The sequence below is a fragment of the Dermochelys coriacea genome, chromosome 4, assembly GCF_009764565.3.
Source record: "Dermochelys coriacea isolate rDerCor1 chromosome 4, rDerCor1.pri.v4, whole genome shotgun sequence".
Classification (NCBI taxonomy): domain Eukaryota; kingdom Metazoa; phylum Chordata; order Testudines; family Dermochelyidae; genus Dermochelys; species Dermochelys coriacea.
In genome coordinates this window covers 21220771-21241338 of record NC_050071.1, presented here as the reverse complement: position 1 = coordinate 21241338, position 20568 = coordinate 21220771, and the positions used below count along the sequence as shown (strand labels likewise).

The 20568-nt window shown below is 44.1% G+C and overlaps 1 protein-coding gene and 1 long non-coding RNA gene across 5 annotated transcripts in view; both read right to left on the bottom strand.

The window, feature by feature from the left end:
* Positions 1-557: 557 nt before the first annotated feature.
* Positions 558-20568, bottom strand: part of HERC3 (HECT and RLD domain containing E3 ubiquitin protein ligase 3) — a 122638-nt gene continuing 102627 nt past the window's right edge. For 3 of the 4 annotated variants that reach the window (XM_038399714.2, XM_043513873.1, XM_043513875.1), the window contains one exon: positions 1334-1670. In XM_038399714.2, the coding sequence (XP_038255642.1) occupies positions 1462-1670 (209 nt within the window). In that variant the 3' untranslated portion in view covers positions 1334-1461. Of the gene's footprint in view, positions 1671-20568 lie in introns of all 4 variants that reach the window. The other variant, XM_038399716.2, reaches the window with a different exon arrangement.
* On the bottom strand, positions 2603-11435 carry LOC122460045. Its single transcript, XR_006281091.1, has 2 exons — positions 2942-11435; positions 2603-2788 (listed from the first exon to the last, which is right to left on the bottom strand). It is a non-coding gene; the product is annotated as an uncharacterized LOC122460045 (long non-coding RNA).

The following is a 20568-nucleotide window of genomic DNA, read 5'->3' as shown; positions in this document are numbered from 1 at the left end:
TCCACAATGTGGGGTACAAGGAGAAGAAAGATGGCACAGCTGTTAGCTGGGACTCAGAAGAGCTGGACCCAGTTCCTGGTTGCACCCCTGATTACCTGTGCAACCTTGGACAAGTGTCTCTCTGCCTCAGTTCCCATCTATAGAATGGGAATACTACTACCTCTCTCTGTCTTGGCTAGTTAGGCAATATGTGCTTTGGGGGCAGGGACTCTCACACTGTTTGTTCAAGGAAGCCCTGATTTGAGGGGGTTCTTTAGGTTCTCCCACCACATAATTGAGTTGTCTGCTCCATATTATTGGTGCAGCTGAAGGAAAGCTGACTAACATACATCTTTCTGATGCAAGAGGGAAGCCATTAGTTCTAGCATATACCCATAAAGTCACTTGGTGTAGAAGAAAAGGCAGAGGAAAGAGAACTATAGCACCATCAGCGCTTCCACTGAAGCGAGCAGATCCTAGTGGAGTGAGGAAGACATACTTTCCTACCACGCTTCTCTCCAAGCTGAACGCCCACACAGAATATTTCCATCCCTTCAAACAAAGAGAGCTAATGATCAGGGAATTAAACATCAAATTTATTGCATAATATTGAACTATGCACACACACACATAGAAAATAAACATTTTCTATAGCTGTATTTTTGTCTTTAATGCTGTATTATAAAGAGGCTGACAAGCTACCAATGTAGTAATCAGCACATTTTAAAAAAACCCATGCCTACAACCTTTTGTTAGAGAAGTGCAAAGTTCAGTGCTACATATCAAACATGGTACATAAATATTGTATGTTCTATAAATATGTCCATTCTGCAACAGGGTTTAAAATTAGATTTACACCGATTCTTGGGAAATGAGAGATTGTTCACCATTTTAACTGATCATGGATGGGGGGAAAAGAGGGCTCACTAATCTTTTGGGAAATGGGTGGTTAGTTCATCCTCTTACCCATCCAGAAGCATTAATGTACATTTCAAATGTGATCAACAAAAGTTTCATAACAAAGACTGCCTTTAAGTCCCAGCATTTAATGGAGACACAAAGTGTCAAGTAAAAGTAGAAATGTTGCACCAAAAAACTAACCCCTGATTCCAAACATCTACAAGCCTGTGATTTGATCCACTGTCCTGTGGATTTGATTCAGATTTCTTGGAGCTGCCATCTCACATTTGATCATTGCCATATTTGGGGTCGGGAAGGAATTTTCCTCCAGGGCAGATTGGAGAGGCCCTGGAGGTTTTTCGCCTTCCTCTGTAGCATGGGGCATGGTTGACTGGAGGGAGGCTTCTCTGCTCCTTGAAGTTTTGAACCATGATTTGAGGACTTCAATAGCTCAGACATGGGTGAGGTTTTTCATAGGAGTGGTGGGTGACATTCTGTGGCCTGCGCTGTGCAGGAGGTCGGACTAGATGATCAGAGTGGTCCCTTCTGACCTTAGTATCTATGAATCTATGTCTCTTGCAATCAGGCCAAGCTAAAGCCCTCATAGTGGTCGATGGCTTGTGTAAGCCGCACGCTCAGGATCTCCTTGCTGCTGTACTTGGGCAGGTCGAGGAGGTTATAGCAGGTGTGAGCTACGGGCAGGTACTGGTCCCCGCTCGACGTGGACTGGATGATGATGCGTAAACTTGACATGCCATAGATAGGGATGCGGTCGCTGCCAGTCAGGAACACTGAGAGATCAGAAACAAAACACATAGCTTTCAGAAGCCAGCCTCACACTAAAGAAGGAACCAAAACTAGAGGGCAAATCGTGTCACCAACTAATACCCCACATCAAATTTTTCCACATTGACTTCTGCGAGTCCTACCACATTCAGCATGAGGATCTTTGTCCACAAACAACCTCCGTGGCTTGCTCCGCACCCTGACTGACCTCTGATTGACCCTAAATTCATTCTCAGTGATCCCCACCTGACCCCCAACTGCTTTCAAATTTTTCCACATTGACCTCTCTTTGACCCTCAGTAATTCAGCAATACAGTCTGTGTCCTTGGATGACCACCCTGGCTTGATACTTACCCTCTCTGAACTCTGCATGACCCCAATATCATGAATAGTCAAACTCGGTGACCCCAGCTGACCCCAACTGACTTTTAATTTTTCAACATTGGCCTCCCTGTTACCCTCAGTAATTTAGCAATAAGTTCTGTGTCTTCGGATGACCTCCCTGGCTTGAATCTTTCCCTCTCTGAATGCTGAATGACCCCCAATTGCCTGTAAATTAATTCTCGGTGACCTCAGCTGCCCCAACTGCCATTACATTTTTATGCATTGACCTCTCTGTGACCCCCACTCCATATAGTCCTACGGTCTGTGTCCTCAGATGACCTCTCGGGATTGATTGTCACACTTACTTAACTCTGTATAAAACCCAATTGCCTGGCAGTTCATCCTCAGTGACCCCAGCTGACCCCCAAATGCTTTCAAATTTTCCCACATTCACCTCTCTGTGACCCCCCCACTGCATACAGTCCTACAGTCTGTGTCCTCGAATGACCTACCTGGCTTGAGTCTCACCCTCCCTGAACTCTGCATGACCCCAATTGCCTGTAAACTCAATCTCGGTGATCCCAGCTGAGCCCAACTGCTTTCAAATTTTTCCACATTGACCTCTCTGTGACCCTCAATAATTCAGCCCTAGGGTCTGTGTCCTCGGATGACCTCCCTGGCTTCATCCTCACCCTCTCTGAACACTGCTTAACCCCAATTGCCTGTAAATTCATCCTCAGTGACCCCAGCTGACCCCAACTGCTTTCAAATTTTTCCACATTGATCTCTCTGTGACCCCCTACTCCATTGAGGCGACGGTCCGTGTCCTCAGATGACCTCCCTGGCTTGACCCTCACATAGACTGAACTCTGTATGACCCCCAATTGCCTGTAAAGTCTTCCTCTGTGACCCCAACTGCTTTCATATTTTTCCAGATTGACCTCTCTGTGACCCCACTGCATATAGTCCTACTATCCATGTCCTCGGATGACCTCCCTGGCTTGATTCTCACCCTCTCTGAACATTGCATAACCCCAATTGCCTGTAAATTCATTCTCAGTGACCCCACCTGACCCAACTGCTTTCAAATTTTTCCACATTGACCTCTTTGTGACCCTCAATAATTCAGCCTTAGGGGCTGTGTCCTCAGATGACCTCCCTGGCTTGACCCTCAGACTGACTGAACTCTGTATGACCCCAATTGCCCGTAAATTCATCATCAGTGACCCCAGCTGACCCCAACTGAATTGAAATTTTTCTATGTTGACCTCCCTGTCACCCTCAATAATTCAGCAATAGTATCTGTGTCCTCGGATGACCTCCCTGGCTTCATGCTCACCCTCTCTGAACTCTGCATGGCCCCAATTGCCTGTAAATTCATCCTAGTGACCCAAGCTGACCCCCACTGCTTTCAAATTTTTCCACATTGACCTCTCTGTGACCTCCACTGCAGAATGTCCTACTGTCTGTGTCCTCAGCTGACCTCCCTGGCTTGATCCTCACCCTCTCTGAACTCTGCATGACCCAAATTGCCTGTAAATTCATTCTCAGTGACCCCAGCTGACCCCCAACTGCTTTCAAATTTGAAAGGTGTGAATGACTGCAGGTCTGAAGGCACTGAGGTCACATGGGACAAGGAGAGCGATGCTAGAGAAAGTGGAAGTTATATAGTCAATGAAGAAAAACTTGGAGGCAACGGGGGTCACAGTGAGGTTACTCATGGTGAGTATAGCGATAATGGAGTCACACAGAGATAGGGTGGAGGAAATGGGGGTCATGGAGGATAAACGAGGAAACATTTGGAGGCATTCTGTGTCATAGTCTGACACTGTATGAAAGAAAGGAGACCAAGTTTACACTAATGTATTCTCATTGATGCCCAATTGTGATAAATCTTGTACAAAGTATACTGTGTTTGGTATCATTGGAAAAGTTATAATCTACTAAGTATGATTATCATGTTTAGCTTGATGTACCATCGTTGTATATGAAGTTATGAAACTTTGCTATGTGCTTGTATCTCAAACCTGTTGTTTCTGGATAAAAGAGATTTACACCTAGGCTAGCCAACCTGCTTGATGGCCTATTACAGACAAATCAGTTCTTCCAGGGTTCCCTTCTGAGGTGTCTTCAGGAGCATGCAGCCAACGAATGCCTCATGATTCAGCAAGGACATGTGACCCAGACCTCCAGGTTTGTGTATGTAACTTTCCATGCACCTGGACTAAGAGGCATACATTGCAGACTGTGACATCATTCTTTGCTTTCATTCCTGCTTCACATCTCTGGGCTACAATTTCTAACAAAAGGAAGCTTTGAATAAAGGACTGATGACCCCAAATCTTTTTGGGTGATCCAGAGAGACTTATTGCAAACTAGGAGGTTTAACAGCACTGGTATTATCCTAATCTACAAACTCAGAAATCAATTATAATGTATATTTTAACTTCTTAATGACTCTTCTTTTAGTTTTTAGTTACCAGAGGATTGGCTACAAGTGTGGTCTTTGGGTAAGACATGAGCTATATCTTGACCTGGGGTGTGTGGCTGGTTCTTTGGAACTGGAAAAAACTAAATGTGCTGGCTTTGGTTTTAATAACCCTACATCACAAAAATCCATTGTCTGAGTGGTGAGAGGGACTGGATTGCCTCTAGAGGACTGTTTTGGCTCCTTTTTAACTCATAGAAGTGATACAGGAGCTCACTTTTGTTACTCATTTGGTGACCTCTAGCAATAGAATAAACCACCAATTTGGGGGGGTGGGGTCTGACCTGGTTCCTAGTCTGTCCTGAATGTGGCATTCTCAGCTGTGATCTAAACCAGGCTACTCTTGAAGTCGGTGTGTCACAGAGAGACAAGCTCTAGGTGGTGGGGGTCATGCAGGCGTCAATGAGGAAAATTTTGGAGGTAGCTGGGATTATGGAGGTGAGGGTGAGGCTGGAGGCTGTGGGGTCAGAGTGTAAGGCAGACTGTACAGGGGGTCATGCTGGTGTCAAGGAGGAAAAATCTGGAGTCAGTTGGGGTCAGATGGTCACAAAGGATAAATTTACAGATAGTTTGGGTCTTGAATGGGGTCAATTACCCCTGCATAAACTCCACTACCTCTTGTTTTTCTCTCCTTATCCCCATGTGACCTCACTGCTTTCATCCCCACCCTCACTGACCCCTTTGTGACCACACCTACCAGTAAATTTGTCCTCCGTGACCCATCACCTCCAAATTTTTCCTATTTGACCCTTGTATGACCTCCAGTACCTCCAAGCTTCCTCTCTGTGACCTTGAGTGACCCCCATCTACCTCCAGCCTTATTCACTCTGACCCCACTACCTCCAGACTCACCCTCAATGACCCCTCCATGATCCCTGCTGCCTCCAACTATTTCCTCATTGACCCCTGCATGACCTCTGCTACCTCCAACTTTACTCTCTGATCCCCCTGCTTCAGAAGGCTACTGACTCTGGGTGATACTGGACAGGCTGTTTGGGCCAGGCATCTTGAATTCTAGTCACGCGCCTCAGAAAGAAACTACATAAACCAAGCTGATGCCCTAAGTGTCTCTGTTAAGGGATTGGAGAGCCCCCATACAGGCCACACCCTAAGAGGCCCCTATGTCCCCCAGGGATAAGGCACTACTACTCTGTCCTGTTTTTAACGTTTATCTTTTCAGTAGGTATTTCATGTTTTCTAGCAGTAGCGAGAGCCATGGTTGAGGCATGTCTGGACATGCTGCTATGTGCTGTCACAGAGCGCACGCATAGCCTAGAGCAGTGCTTCTCAACCCTTTTTGGCTCAGGAGTTTATATGAGCGCGTTAAGTGTGTCTCTGGGTGGTGAGTGGTGCAGTAGGGACAGACTCTAGGCAGAGAAACAGATTCATCTGACTGCAGCTGGCACGCCTTGCCAGACCACCCAGCAGGAAGTGAGAGTTTACTTACTTGCTGTAGTTGTATGTAGGATCATATATTTAGATCCTATTGTAGTTTTCAATAACTTGTTTAAACCAGCTGGTCTCTCTCAAACGTGACAGGACTGCTCAGGGGGGAAGGGTAGTTCATAACACTTGGTGTCCCCCGTGAGGATTTTTACCAGTTTTGTAAAATTACAATACTTGGGGTCAGGGATTGCAACCATACACTCCAGGTGGGGAATGCTGTTAGTCTCTTGAGGACAGATAGTGGTGGGCTAAAGCCTCTACAAAAAGAGGGTGGTGAAGAACGAGGTACACAGTTATATCTCCTCCCATGGGGGACCTTAGTAGTCCTGAGATGCCTTCATGGTGGACTCTCAACAAGCCCCTTGGGCTTCGCTCCAAGAGTACTTTGGAAAGTTCATGACTATTAAGCCTAAAAGGGTTATCAGGAAAAAGGCCCTAATTCCAGGATGCTGGCAGGCTGGCTTTGAAACCCATGAAAGGCTGAGACATTGTCTGCACTACCACTTACTTTGATACAACTTACATTGCTCAGGGGTGTGAATAATCCACCCCTGGAGCGATGTAAGTTACACCAACCTAAGTGACAGTGTAGGCTGGCGGGAGAGCTTCTCTTGCCGACATAGCTATTGCCTCTCATTGAGATGGAGTTATTATGCTGACGGGAAAAATCATTCCTGTCGGTGTAGAGCACCTTTGGACTCCCCGCTTCCAGTGTAGACTAGCCCTGTGTCAGGTCCATGCAGCCTTGAAGGACTTACAAGTGCAACTAGCGGGAGAACTGCATGCTCGTCAGCTCCTTGAGAGCAACCTGCAGGCTGCTCAAGCCTCCATCTTGAGCTCTTTAGTGACACTGGGAATGGTCACTAATGAAAAGGAGGTATTGTCTGAGAAATGTCAATAACCTGGGCAAAAAGCAGGAGAATTAGAGAAAGAATTGGAAGATGCTCAATCTGCCCTTTGAGCGCTAATGCAGGAGAATCAGGGATGGAAAAGAGCAGCCTCCCATGATCACTGCAATTGAGTCATTGCTAAATTACAAGCCCAATCACAAGTGAGGTGGGGTAAGATGGCCACCATTACAGATTCCCGTGCAACCGAGTTCTCAATCTCCTTCTCAGAGGAGGAGAAGGGTGATTTATATACCCCATAATAGGATTATGAGTGTGATTTATGGCATGATGACCCAGATCAGGGAGACTGTCACCCAAATCCTATGGCCCAGTCACTAGAAGCCATTGTGTCAGACGGAAACCCACCAAGTGGGGCGATCAAAATGGCGGCCGCAAAGAAGTGGTAAATGAGACCACAACCACTGCACTTTCTCCCCAACAAATTCAAGCTGTTGCTCAGTCCATGGGACCTTGAACAGCAGAAACCATCTAGAGCTGGCTTCCAAATTGGGAAATGGAAACGAAAGTAAATGGATGGACAAATCAAGATTGTTGTTTAGTGGCTGCCGCTTCACTGCCACCTAATCTCAAATCAGCTATTCCCCCTGAGATTCTAGAAAAGCATATAGACGAGGAACTGCAACTAAGAGAAGCTCAAAAGAAACTAGATGCCATACTCTTAGGGGAAAATAGTTTGAACCCTAGTGCCATGAATATAAAATGAGATGCCCTCCGGCTTTTGGGAAGTCCATGATTTAATCTTCCTGGGTGCAAATCAAGATAATTTGGTCAACAAATAAATGTTAACAGCAGAGGTCCATCCTGGTCTTACGAATAGGATTGCCGTTGTGGTCAATTCAAAAAATACTCATGGTGAAATCCATGCATATGGAGCATGGCAGGATAGCTCCACTAGGCAGGACTTAAAAATAAAAGGAAAAACAGGATCTGTTGTGACCATTCAAGGAAAAAAGGAAGGAGAGGAAAGAGGTCACAGTAGAGAGATAAAAGGGGGAAAAGGAAAAGATCAAAAGGGATCTTATTCTGAGTTGAGGGACCATTACAAAAATATGGAGAGGTAAAGGAAGGAATTCCATACTGGAAGCTAATACTGAGATTTTCTAAACAAGACCACATAACATCTAGAAAGCCTTTTGTTAAATCTGTGCCTGTAAACACAGTTAGAACCTTGGCTGGTGCCCAAGACTGGAGCCTAGTGCTCCCTTTCTACAATAGGACAGCCTGTCCCAGCAACCTAGGGAGGTTCCCTTATCCGGAGATCCCTGGGGGTGCCCCAGTGTTAAAATCATGATAGAGGATAGGCAATATAAAATATTAGTAGATACTGAGGCATCCAACAGTATCCTACCTGTAGAACCAAGTGCAGGTGGGGTCCTTAAAATCCAGGAGAGACATGAATTGGCTAGATACACCAGTCAAACCCATTCAGTACCTTTTACAGGTGAAATTCCAGTAATAATATCCGGGGTGCAGACCGAAGCAAAATTTGGGAAACAAAATTGGAAGATGATGTAGGGATTCTTGGGAGTGATGTTCTCCAGGAAACCCCTGCTATCACTGATTATGGGAAACAAATGTTATGGATTATAAAGGGAAAAGTCTTCAGTGGACCAGGGGATACTAGTTGTCACAACTAGCAAAAGCAATTCTCCTATTTGGCTGGTCTGTAAAATAGATGGTTCCTGGAGACTACTATCAAGCACTCAATCAACATACTACTACAGTTTTCCCAATGGTGGCATCCTATCAGGACCTATTAGAACAAGTAACTGATGGAAAGAAGTGGTTTTCGATCGAACTAACAACATCTGGTCTGTCCTTGTCATCACAAAAACAAACAAAACCAATACAAATTTGCCTTCATAAATAAAAATCAACAATTTACATGGACCTGACTTCCTCAGGAATTTAAAAACTCTCCCACATTATCTTCTGCAGCCATGACCAAAGTTCTGGCTCCTCTTTTGGAAACTAATCAAGTATTGTTGTATGTTAATGACATATTAGTTGCCACAGACACTGAGGAAGAACATAAAGAAGTACTAACTTGGTTGTTTAAATTACTGAGTGAGGCAAGATTAAAATTAAATGTGAAAAAGCCTCAGATCGCCAGGAATAAAGTATCCTTCCTGGGAACTGAAATTGGCCCTGATGACAGACAGCCCTTCCGGGAGCGAGTCCAAACTATCTTAGACCTCCCTATACCAACATTTGAACATGAACTGAGAACCTTCCTGGGATTAGCAGGATTCAATAGGGAATGTATTCCAGGATTTGCTGAAATTGCTAAACCCCTGTATAAAATTCTCAAGAAGGGAGAAATTTGGGAATGGAAGTCTGAACATGGTCAAGCAGTACAGGTCTTAAAATAAAAAATTGTCCAGATTACTGCACTGACACATCCTAACCCACAAACACCTTTTATTTTAGAACAGGAGCTTCATTGACTGCTCTTTCTGCTGTGTTAATGCAACATCAGTTGGGCAAGGATAACCTATTGCCTATGACAGGTTTCAGAGTAGCAGCCGTGTTAGTCTGTAGCCGCAAAAAGAACAGGAGGACTTGTGGCACCTTAGAGACTAACTGCCTATGCTTCTCAGCTTTTTAGCCAAGTGGAGAAAAAAATTTCTGCATGCGTAAAATAAGTTCTAGTAGTGTATTGGGCCATTCAGCATTTTGAGTCTCTTACAGGATTAAATACTGTAGTCCTTAGGGATCCCTGCACCCCTGTAAAATATCTTTTCTCTGGGAAAATTTAAGATGGGTAGGTATCAAATTCTCAGCTGGCTTGCTGGACTTTAGCTTTAACGGATCAAAATTTGCAGGTAGAGGCTGTAACTGGACCATCTAAAACTGCTTTATTATTATTGGTAGGTGGGAATCCCCATGAGCACCCACTTCCTCAGCTGACCACTCGAAAGAGGTACCTTTCTGAGACTCCTTTTCTGAACAAAAATCTATTCAGGTCTGGTTGTCCCACATAGCTGGAAAAGGCTACACTGGTTTTGCACTTGTAGATCCTGTCAATCAGACACTGACTGCAAGGAAATGTAATACACATTCGGCTCAGTATGCTGACTTGGCTGCAGCGTGCTGTGTCTTGGAAAATATTTCTTTAGGAAAAGATCTATCCGAGTCTTCCGATTCTCAATGGGTCTGACTGGCTCTAGTGGACTGGCTTCCAGAATGGAAAGAAAACGCTGTGTGTTGCTCAGATGGTAACCTGTAGCATATGCCAAATGATACCTGTATATAATTACCCTTTTGAAAAGAAGAATTAATTGGCAAAGTCAAAGCTCATCAAAAGACAGGACCCATGGCAGAATGGAATATTTGGGCTGACTATGAAGCTAAACTGGGAGCATTAAATGGACCCTGCGGGCAACCTCCAAAACAAAGTGTTGTAACAAGGATTCAAACAAAAGAACCAGAAAATACAGACAGTCCCGCTGCAAAGCAGGGCAAAGGTCTAACTCTGAAATGTCTCTTTAAAAAGGCTAGTGAGAGAGGAGTTTCTCTCTAGAATATTACCTGAAGGGGCGGGGGCTACTCATTGCAAAGCCCCAAGGCCAATGGGTGTGGGTAGTGCCTAAACATTTAAGAAATGCGATCATTTATCTTGCACATGATCCAGGGGGGTCATCAGGGCATTGCTTGTTCAACAGTCTGTTGCAAACAGCTTGGTGGCCCTCTGTATAATCTGATATGGACCAACATCAGAAGTCGCTGACAGTGTGTTGCGGTTAATGCAGATCAGGGGAGAGGAAAGTTTTCCTTAAAAATCCCATGGTTCAAGTTGATTATACCACACGTAGAGGAAATAAATACCTCTTGGTAATAGTGGCTAATTTTTGTGATTGTAGCTTTCCTTGTAAAAATTAACACTGCTTTAAATACTACTCAGTGTCTCACTGAACCTGTGGTGCCCAGGTGGGGAATTCCCATTGTTCTTGAATCTGACCAGGGATCCCATTTACTATGCAAGCTCTGTGGACTCAAGCATTTCCCTTACCATCCTCAGGCCAGTGGGAACGTGGAGCAGTCAAACCGCACAATTAAAGAGGCACTTAGAAAGATTGTGACTGAAAGTGGAAAGAAATTTGGGACATTCACTTACCACAAATTCTGATGGCTCTTCGAGCAGCTACTAGTGCCTCTACCAGATTTAGCCCATTAGAATTAATGAAAGGTAGACCGATGCATTTACCAGAGATCTGGTATGCTCCTGTTTCAACAGAGGGGCAAGCAGTAGTGTCTACTGATAGATTTCTAGAGCAACTGAAAACTAGACTTGCTGGAGTGAACAAAAGAGCAGCTCAGCAGCAAGGAGAAAACAGATGAAAATAGTAAAGAAGATTTCTCCATAACAAAGGAATAGAGCTTGACAGAGGGAGTCAAGTAATGGTAAAACATCTAGGGAAAAGGGAATATGCCTTCTCTCCCTGTTGGGAGGGACCCTATGTTATCACTAGGGCTGTCAGGCAATTAAAACAATTAATTGTGATTAATCGTGCAATTAAAAATTAATTATGATTAATCACACTGTTAAATAATAATAGAATACCATTTATTTAAATATTTTCAGATGTTTTCTACATTTTCAAATATATTGATTTCAATTACAACGCAGAATACAAAGTGTACAGTGCTCACTTTATATTTATTTTTGATTACACATATTTGCACTGTAAAAAACAAAAGAAATAGTATTTTTCAATTTACCCAATATAGGTACTGTAGTGCAATCTCTTCATCATGAAAGTTGAACTTACAAATGTAGAATTATGTACAAAAAATAACTGTATTCAAAAATAAAACAAATGTAAAACTTTAGAGCCTACAAATCCACTCAGTCCTACTTCAGCCAATCACTCAGACAAATAAGTTTGGTTACAATTTACAGGAGAAAATACTACCTGTTTCTTGTTTACAATGTCACCTGAAAGTGAGAACAGGCGTTCGCATGGCACTGTTGTAGCCAGTGTCGCAAGGTATTTACAAGCCAGATGCTCTAAGATTCGTATGTCCCTTCATGCTTCAACAACCATTCCAGAGGACATGCGTCCATGCTGATGATGGGTTCTGCTCAATAACGATCCAAAGCAGAGAGGACCGATGCATGTTCATTTTCATCATCCGAGTCAGATGCCACCAGCATCTTTTTCGGCGGTTTGTGTTCTGCAGTTTCCACATAGTGTTGCTCTTTTAAGACTTCTGAAAGCATGCTCCACACCTTGCCCCGCTCAGATTTTGGAAGGCACTTCAGATTCTTAAACCGTGGGTCAAGTGCTCTAGCTGTTTTTAGAAAACTCACTTTGGTACCTTCTTTGCGTTTGTCAAATCTGCTGTGAAAGTGTTCTAAAATGAACATGTGCTGGATCATCATCCAAGCCTGCTATAACATGAAATGTATGGCAGAATGTGGGTAAAACAGAACAGGAAACATACAATTCTTCCCAAGGCGTTCAGTCACAAATTTAATTTACACATTAATTTTTTAATGAGCATTATCAGCATGGAAGCATGTCCTCTGGAATGGTGGCCAAAGCATGAAGGGGCATACGAATGTTTAGCATATCTGGCACATAAATATCTTGCAACACAGGTTACAAAAGTTCCATGAAAGCGCCTGTTCTCACTTTTAGGTGACATTGTAAATAAGAAGCAGGCAGCAGTATCTTCCCTAAATGTAAACAAACTTGTTTGTCTTAGCAATTGGCTGAACAAGAAGTAGGATTGAGTGGACTTGTAGGCTCTGAAGTTTTACATTGTTTTGGTTTTGAGTGCAGTTATGTAACAACAACAAAAAGTCTACATTTGTAAATTGCACTTTCATGATAAAGAGATAAATTGCACTACAGTAGTTGTATGAGGTGAATTGAAAAATACTATTTCTTTTATCATTTTTACAGTGCAAATATCTGTAATAAAAATAATATAAAGTGAGCACTGTACACTTCATATTCTGTGTTGTAATAGAAATCAATATATTTGAAAATGTACAAAAACATCCATAAATATTTAATAAATTTCAATTGGTATTCTATTGTTTTTTTGTGTTAATCGTGTGAGTTAACTGCGATTAATTGACAGCCCTAGTTATTACTGGTAAGCAGAGTTCCTCTATCAAGTATGTTTACCTCAAAAAGGAAGACAGTTAAAGTGGTACCACAGGGGATAATTAAAACCCTTTGGTAAATCCTAAAAGTTAGAGCTTCGGTCATTGATTTAAGCAGGGCGAGAAGCCCTCTGTTTTTGTTTGTTCTTTTTCAGAAACATGTGCAGGGAACATCATTACCACCTGGTATTTTATGAGAACATTGTTACCACCTGCTATTTTATGAGAATCCTGGCATCTATTATGTGGGATTATGGCTACAAGATCTATTTGAAACTGCCGAAGTTATCAGGATCCCGCAGCACTGGACTTACGTGGGGAGACCTGTTCTGAGTTATCGAGCTCCCTCAGTGATAGAAGGGCCATGGTCTGAGCTATCCTTGGCAGAAATCTGAGGACTTTATCTTTCAAAATCATATTAGGAGAAAATAATTCATTTTATAAAATAGCTTACAATAGCGGATACTATTGGAAAAATGGATTCTTAGCTTGATTTAGGATATAGAATTGCTACCCTATATAGCAGAGGCAGTCAACGGGAGGACCGCAGGCCAAATCTGGACCATAGGCTTTTGAATGGACCTCAAAATCTTTTTATTTACTTATTATCATTATTCTTGTTATGTTCTCTGGAGTCTGGATCTTGACTATATCTTGACCAAGAAATTTGGAACTTACAGAAACTCTTATACAATTGTAGGACTGGAGGGGACCTTAAGAGGTCTTCTAGTCCAGTCCTCTGCACTCATGGAATTATCTAGACCATTCCTGACAGGTGTTTGTCTAACCTGTTCTTAAAAATCTCGAATGATGGAGATTCAACAACCTCCCTAGGTAATTTATTCCAGTGCTTAACCACCCTGAGAGTTAGGAAGTTTTTCTTAATGTCCAACCTAAACCTCCATTGCTGCAATTTAAGCCATTGCTTTTTGGCCTATCCTCAAAGGTTAGTAAGAACAATTCTTCTCCCTCCCTCCTCATCTTCCCTCATAGGTAATGTTTTCTAGACCTTTAATCATTTTTGTTGCTCTCCTCTGAACTTCCTCCAATTTGTCCACATCTTTCCTTTAATGTGGCACCCAGAACTGGACACAATATTCCAATTCAGGCTGTATCAGCCCACAGTAGAGCGGAAGAATTACTTCTCATGTCTTGCTTACAACATTACTGCTTAATACATACACTCCTGTGACTTACCTTGACAAAAAATAATTGATCACCCCTGTCAGATAGTAATAGATGGTCTTCTTGTGCATGGCAAACCTTTTCTGCCAATTCAATTGAGTCTACTGTAACAACTGAAACCTGGTATGATGGAGGTTGAAGTACTTATGGAGGCATATACTATGGGGAATGCTGGTTTAATTTTACATTTGTTAAAGATATAAATTTTAGTTATTATTCTAAGTTAAATGTAAGTGCACAGAAATGTGTTGAATCACTTCTTTTAAGGCTTGTCCATTAGCAATCATGAGGTTAATACTACTTTTTCTCCCAAAATTACTCTTTTGCCAATTCCTAAATCATTACAACAAAAGTTGCCTGTTGAATCTGCAGGACCTATCCAACTGAAGGTTGACCAACCCAGCAGAATACTTTAAAATGCTCAAGTTCAGGTAGTGATACTGATGCACACAGTTGCTCTAACAGTTGTAATTCAAAGCATTACTGCAATCTTGATGCTGGGAATGTGTTATTTGCTTTGCCATTACAAATCAATATGGAAATGGCATTAATCAAATGGTAAAAGGAAAAAGTGGTATGAGAATAACTCACTAAAATGTGGGTATGGCCTGATACTAACTTGGTAAAATCCAACAGTGAGCCAAGAGGGATGGATTGTTATGGTACTGGAGAAGCCCCCATAGAGGCCACACCCTGAGACGCTCTTGAGTCCCCGGGGTGAGGCATTTTTACCCTTTCTTGTTCTTAATATTTATCTTTTATTAAGTATTCTACGTTTTCTAGCAGTAGAGGGAGCCATGGTTGAGGCAGGTCTGGAGATGCTGTGTATGTGCTGTCACAGGGCGCATGTGTAGCTTTGAGCAATGGCTCTCAAACTTTCCAGACTACGGTACCCCTTTCAGGAGTCTGATTTGTCTTGCAGACCCCCAAGTTTCGCCTCACTTAAAAACTACTTGCTTACAAAATCATAAAAATACAAAAAAGTGTCTCAGCACACTATTACTGACAAATTGCTCACTTTCTCATTTTTATCTTATAATTATACAATAAATCAATTGGAATATCAATATTGTACTTTATATTTCAGTGTATAGAGCAGTATAAACAAGTCATTGCATGAAATTTTAGTTTGTACTGACTTCACGAGTGCTTTTTCTGTAGCCTGTTGTAAAACATGGAAAATATCTAGATGAGTTGATGTACCCCCTGAAAGACCTCTGCGTACCTCTGGTTGAGAGCCACTGGCCTAGAGTACATATGGGTGTGTTAAGAGCGTCTCTGGGTGGCATGTGGTGCAGTAATGACAGACTCTAGACAGAAAAACAGATTCATCTGACTGCTGCTGGCATGCCTTGCCGGACCACCCAGCAGGAAGTGAGATCTTACTTACCTGATGTAGCTGTACCTAGGATCATAAATTTAGATCCTGTTGTAGTTTTCACTAACTTGTTAAAACCAGCTGGTCTCTCTCAAACATGACTGAATTGCTCGGGCGGGGGGGAGTTCGTAACACTACATATGAGTGTAGGTGCCTAGGCACCCAAGTTTGTAACTGTTGGCCTTTCCCTTTCTGCCCCCCCCTGCCAGCCCCCGTGCTACAAAGAAACTTACCCACACCCTTTCAGACCTAGTGGGGGGAAAGCACCAGGGGACTGCAGTTATTATTGTAAGCAAGGCAAACATTGTCCCTGCCCTTTGGTAACAAAAATCAGAGAGGAACAGGAAACAAAGGGAGGGAAATGCCCTCTGCAACCAGCAGGAGCCCCATAGGGATTGTGCATACATGTGTCACTCGCCCACTTCAATCTGGCTCCCCTGGGAAGCTGTCCCCTCTTCCAAGCTGAAACAATGACATCTCACAAAGGTTTGATCATTTGAAACTCACTCTCTGCCACCTGCATTTAGTTATTGCAAGAGGAGGATTTACCCTGAAACCTTTTCAAATACAGGGAGATATTCTTATCCTGCGGACCCTGTTCTCCGTTGATGGTGTCCCCAGCCTCTTGCCCAGCTGGCCCTGCAGTCACTGGAGTGACATCAGCAGGGAATCTGGCCCTGTGATGTTGGATTTGTTAAAAGGAATCAGCTAAAATAAATTGACAACTATTTCCAGGCTTGCCTCCTCCCCGTGCTCCGGGCCAGCTGCTTGCCAAGCAGGCTACCACAAAGAGACTGGATTGGAACATGGAAAAAACGCCACAAATATGCAACCTGGCCTCTGTCATGTGAAAATAAACAAGGGCAGTTATAAAGAGCTGTTGTACTGACCTTAAACAACAGACTCCCAGACTCTAGATCAAACCCAGATCTTTCATATGCAGCACCCCGATCATCCAGTAAGCAAGCATCGCAGGCAAAGAAACACTTGCTCATTTGAATGTTAGCCTTGCAAAAATGCTGACAGCTGGACTGCCCCCATGTGAACCTCAGCACAGCTCTGGACACAGATATGTGCAGCCTTCCGAGCAGATGAGAGCACTGGTTCCTTCTGGATTTCTCGCTGGCATCAACTCACCCGGAAGAGTTGCGGTACAGCTTTGCGGAGAATCAGAGGGCAAGGGAGGGAGGAGGAAGGAAGTGTGCTGGCAAAGGAGGCAGCAAGCACTGGCAAGAATGCAGAGCCTGGGGTGGTGCCCACGTGGCATGTAAAGCCTGAGCTGACAGTGCTCTATGGGGACAAGGGCCCAAGGTCTGCTGAATTCAGCAGTTTTACTTTGCAGATTTCTGCATCTTCACTTCGACAGCAGAACAAACGACCAAAAAAGAGGAGAGGAAGAGGTTTCCCCTCTGTAACAAACCCCTCTGCCTATGGACAAACCAAATCGTCTGAGAGCCTCAGCTTGCGGAGTTCCAACAACTAGTTAAAGGATTAGTTGAGAAGTCCAGCAGCAGCTGGTAGGACATGGAGCACCACTCACTATAGGGTGGGCTTTTCACAAGCATGCAGGAGTGGGCCAAACCTGGCCCCACTGAAGTCAGCGGGAGCGTTACCATAGGCTTCAATAGAAGCAAAGTTCGGCCAGCGTTGAGTGCTTTGGAAAATCCCACTCTGCTACCATATTTGTACAGGCCCTACAAGAGGCCTACCCAGGAAGCCAAGGATCAATAAGAAAGGAAAGCTCAGACCACCAGAGAGGTCCCTGCAAAGAAACTGAGGGGAGGGAGAGGGTGCTGAATATTCACTGTTTGTTGTTTCTATTTCAGCTCCCTTCTGGCCCTCCCATTGCACCCTTTGCTAAAAGCAAACTCCGTTTTTCACCACCGTAAGAGAAAGAAAAGTGGCTGAGCTGGTTTCACATGGTAAATCCAACACAAACCATGATTCTCTCCTGTTACAGCGGCACCCAGGGTGCTGAACTGACACACAGGAGCCCCAACCAACTTGCAATCTAAAACCCACCCTGATCTCCCATGGGGAAGGGTTTTCACAGTGCTTTGAGGGCTCACAATCCTGGTGTTTCATTTTCTTTCACGGAGCCAGCGACTCAGCATGCAACATTCCACAGCTCCCCCCCCCCGCCTGCAGGGAAGGAACATCTATCCTCTATACACAGCCCAGGGCACTCAGACAGCTTGCAGGAAGGGAGCAGGAGAGCGAGGGCTGCTGATTTGGATGCTGGCTAAGAACAGTAAGGGTAAGTGACTCAGGAAGGGAGTTCACAAGCAAGTCCTGGATGTTTAGTTAAAAGGAGGGGTGGCCACTGAGCCAAGCATCAGGCTTGGAAACTCAGAGGAGCTTGGCTACGCACTCTTTTTGTACCAGTTTAACTATACTGGTTTAAAAAAAGAGTTAAATCAGTGCACCCCCCCAGCACGGACCTAGTTATACTACTATGAAAGGGCTTGCATCAGGATAATTGCTTCCACAATGGGCTTTGCATCAATGGTTTCTAAACTGATATAGATACAGAACAAGAAGAACAAGAAGAAGAACAGCCCCTACTAGTACCCAGGGGGGAGAGGTTTGGCTAGGACAGTAGCCAGCAGATGAGATCAGGCCGGAGTGAGAGGCTTACTAATGTACACCAGTGGTGCAATGGGTAGAAGAGGAGCTGTGACGTGTGTGGAGGGGCTGTGTGCTGGGAAGGCAGGTTACTCAGCCAGAAGAATCCATGCAAAGGCGGGGGGGGGGGGGAGAGATAGTGAAAGAAACAACAGGCAGCCTCCACATGAGAACATCAGGGCCATCTATAGCCCAGAAGAGGGGAAGCTTCCAGAGCTACATTTATCAAACATTCACCAATCGCTCTGCCATGCTGATTTACAAAATCATCTACACATTGGTCCACCAAGGAAGACATGCAGCAATGTTTCCCCTTAACAATGACACCTGTATAAAAAGCAAAAATATCCTTCTACCTGCCTCCTCCCTGCCATGCCCCCAACAGCTTAGAAATCAAAAACATGGGAAGTGGGGAAAGCTCCATGTTCTACAGGATTCAGTTCTATGGCCCAGGTTTCTAGCATCCCGCCCCAGGGCTCTGGAGTAATTAATGCCACTGGAAAGCAGGCCTGTTAACCTCACCAGGTTTCTGTGGGACAGAGGGCCATCTGAGTGCTGGTGGAGGGACCAAGGAAAAGTTTGGAAAGAAGAATGTGTGACAAGAAGAAAGGAGCAGGGAGGTGAAGTTTTGGTGACCTTGAGTGAAAATGGCAGCTAATCCCTAAAAGCGCCTTTGAGAATTTCACCCTCCACTGATTAGAATGGTACCAGCTATTGTTGTCATTAATTATTATTAATTATTATTATTATACTTGAAGGAAACTAAAGTTTGTCTCTTTTCTGCGCTCTCCATTGCCCCTGAGGGGTCAGCAGCAGCAGGGACTGAAGCTGGGACTTCTGAATCTAAAACCAAGAGCCTCTACTACCTGAGCTAAAAAAGACTCAGATCTTTTCATTAAGATGGTTGCAGACTCAAATCTCTGTGGCCCAGACACTAGAGCAGCGGTGGCCAATCTGTGGCTCTGGAGCCACATGGGCAGCTCTTCAGAGGTTACTATGCGGCTCCTTGTCTAGGCACCGACTCCAGGGCTGGAGCTATAGGTGCCAACTTTCCAGTGTGCCGGGGGGGGGGGGGGGGTTGCTCACTGCTCAACCATTGGCTCAGCAAGGTCTTGGGAAGGTGTGATACAGATACATAGACTTTGGGTCCTGGTCCAGCCTATGCCCATTAAGGAAGATGCTGAGCAGTTTATTGACCTTGGTGTGGCCTATGTGGAAGCAGCTGGAAACTGTCTTTTTGGTACGAGGTTTAAGTCTTCATCTTTTACAATACCAGGCCATCTCTTTCATGTCAGCATTCAGAACTTCTCCTAAGTGACTGAAAAATCACGGGAAAAATCCCGTACTGCCGAACAGCTCTCATCTGCATCGATAAAATGCTTGGCAGCGGCATTGGGAAGGGTCAGTTGGGAAAAGGTTGAAAATTGTTGGAACTAGAACTGAGCCCTGAAGTAGACCATTACTTTGGGACCTCCAAGTGGCTGTTCTTTTGTCCAAGTAGACAGACCTTGGAACAGGTAGCCTCTCTGCAACAGTTCCACAGCTGTGACAACCCACTTTGGTAGGACCAATGACAGTCAGTAGAGTAGACCTATATGCCCAATTTTGCCAGCATTTGATGACAATTATGCAGTTTGATCTGAAACCTGCTTAAATCTACATTTTGGATACTATCAGTGGAGGAGGCAATTCTTTGAAGAATAAGCCTTTCAAGTAATTTGTACACACAGCTTAGCAAAGTGATGGGCTGGTAACATATTGCAATTGGTGGTCAGGTTTTGACAGGGCTATTCCTTTTGCTCTGCCCCAAATCTTCGGTATTTTATTCTCCTTGATGGCTCTAGACAGAAAGATGGCTAGCCATTTTCTGCTAATTTTTATCAGGTTCTTCAGGAATTTGTGGGAGAGGTTACCAAGCCCACAGACGTGGTTATCTGTTTTCAATTTAAATGTAATCTGTGGTGAAAGGCTAGAGGTCTTCTTTGTTTTTTGGTATGCACTGTTTGTACTGTCGCTATTTCTTCTTCACCTCTCCTTCAAACCTTTTGTCCTTATCCACGTTTGTAACATTTATCAGGAGGGTGGCAATACTCTTCGTAGAGACCGAGTAACAATGCTCTGCTGAAGGCCCAGGATATCAATATGTTTGGTTCCTCAGTAGCCTGCTCCCATCTTGCTCTTCCAGAAGCTCAAGTTGTCCAAGAGATGTGTGGCGATGCCTGGGCACCACACTCTACATACTGCTTGAGAAGGAGTTCCACACACTCCTCAGGTCGGCAGGGAATGTAGGTCTCATAGCAACCTTTTGGAATTGACTCCATGGCAGCTTCATATATGGCTTTTATGAACCACATGTAAGTGTCCTCAATGGAGATGTGTGGGATACAAGTGATGTAGCAGTCAGTGAACTGGGTAAAGCTGGGCCAGT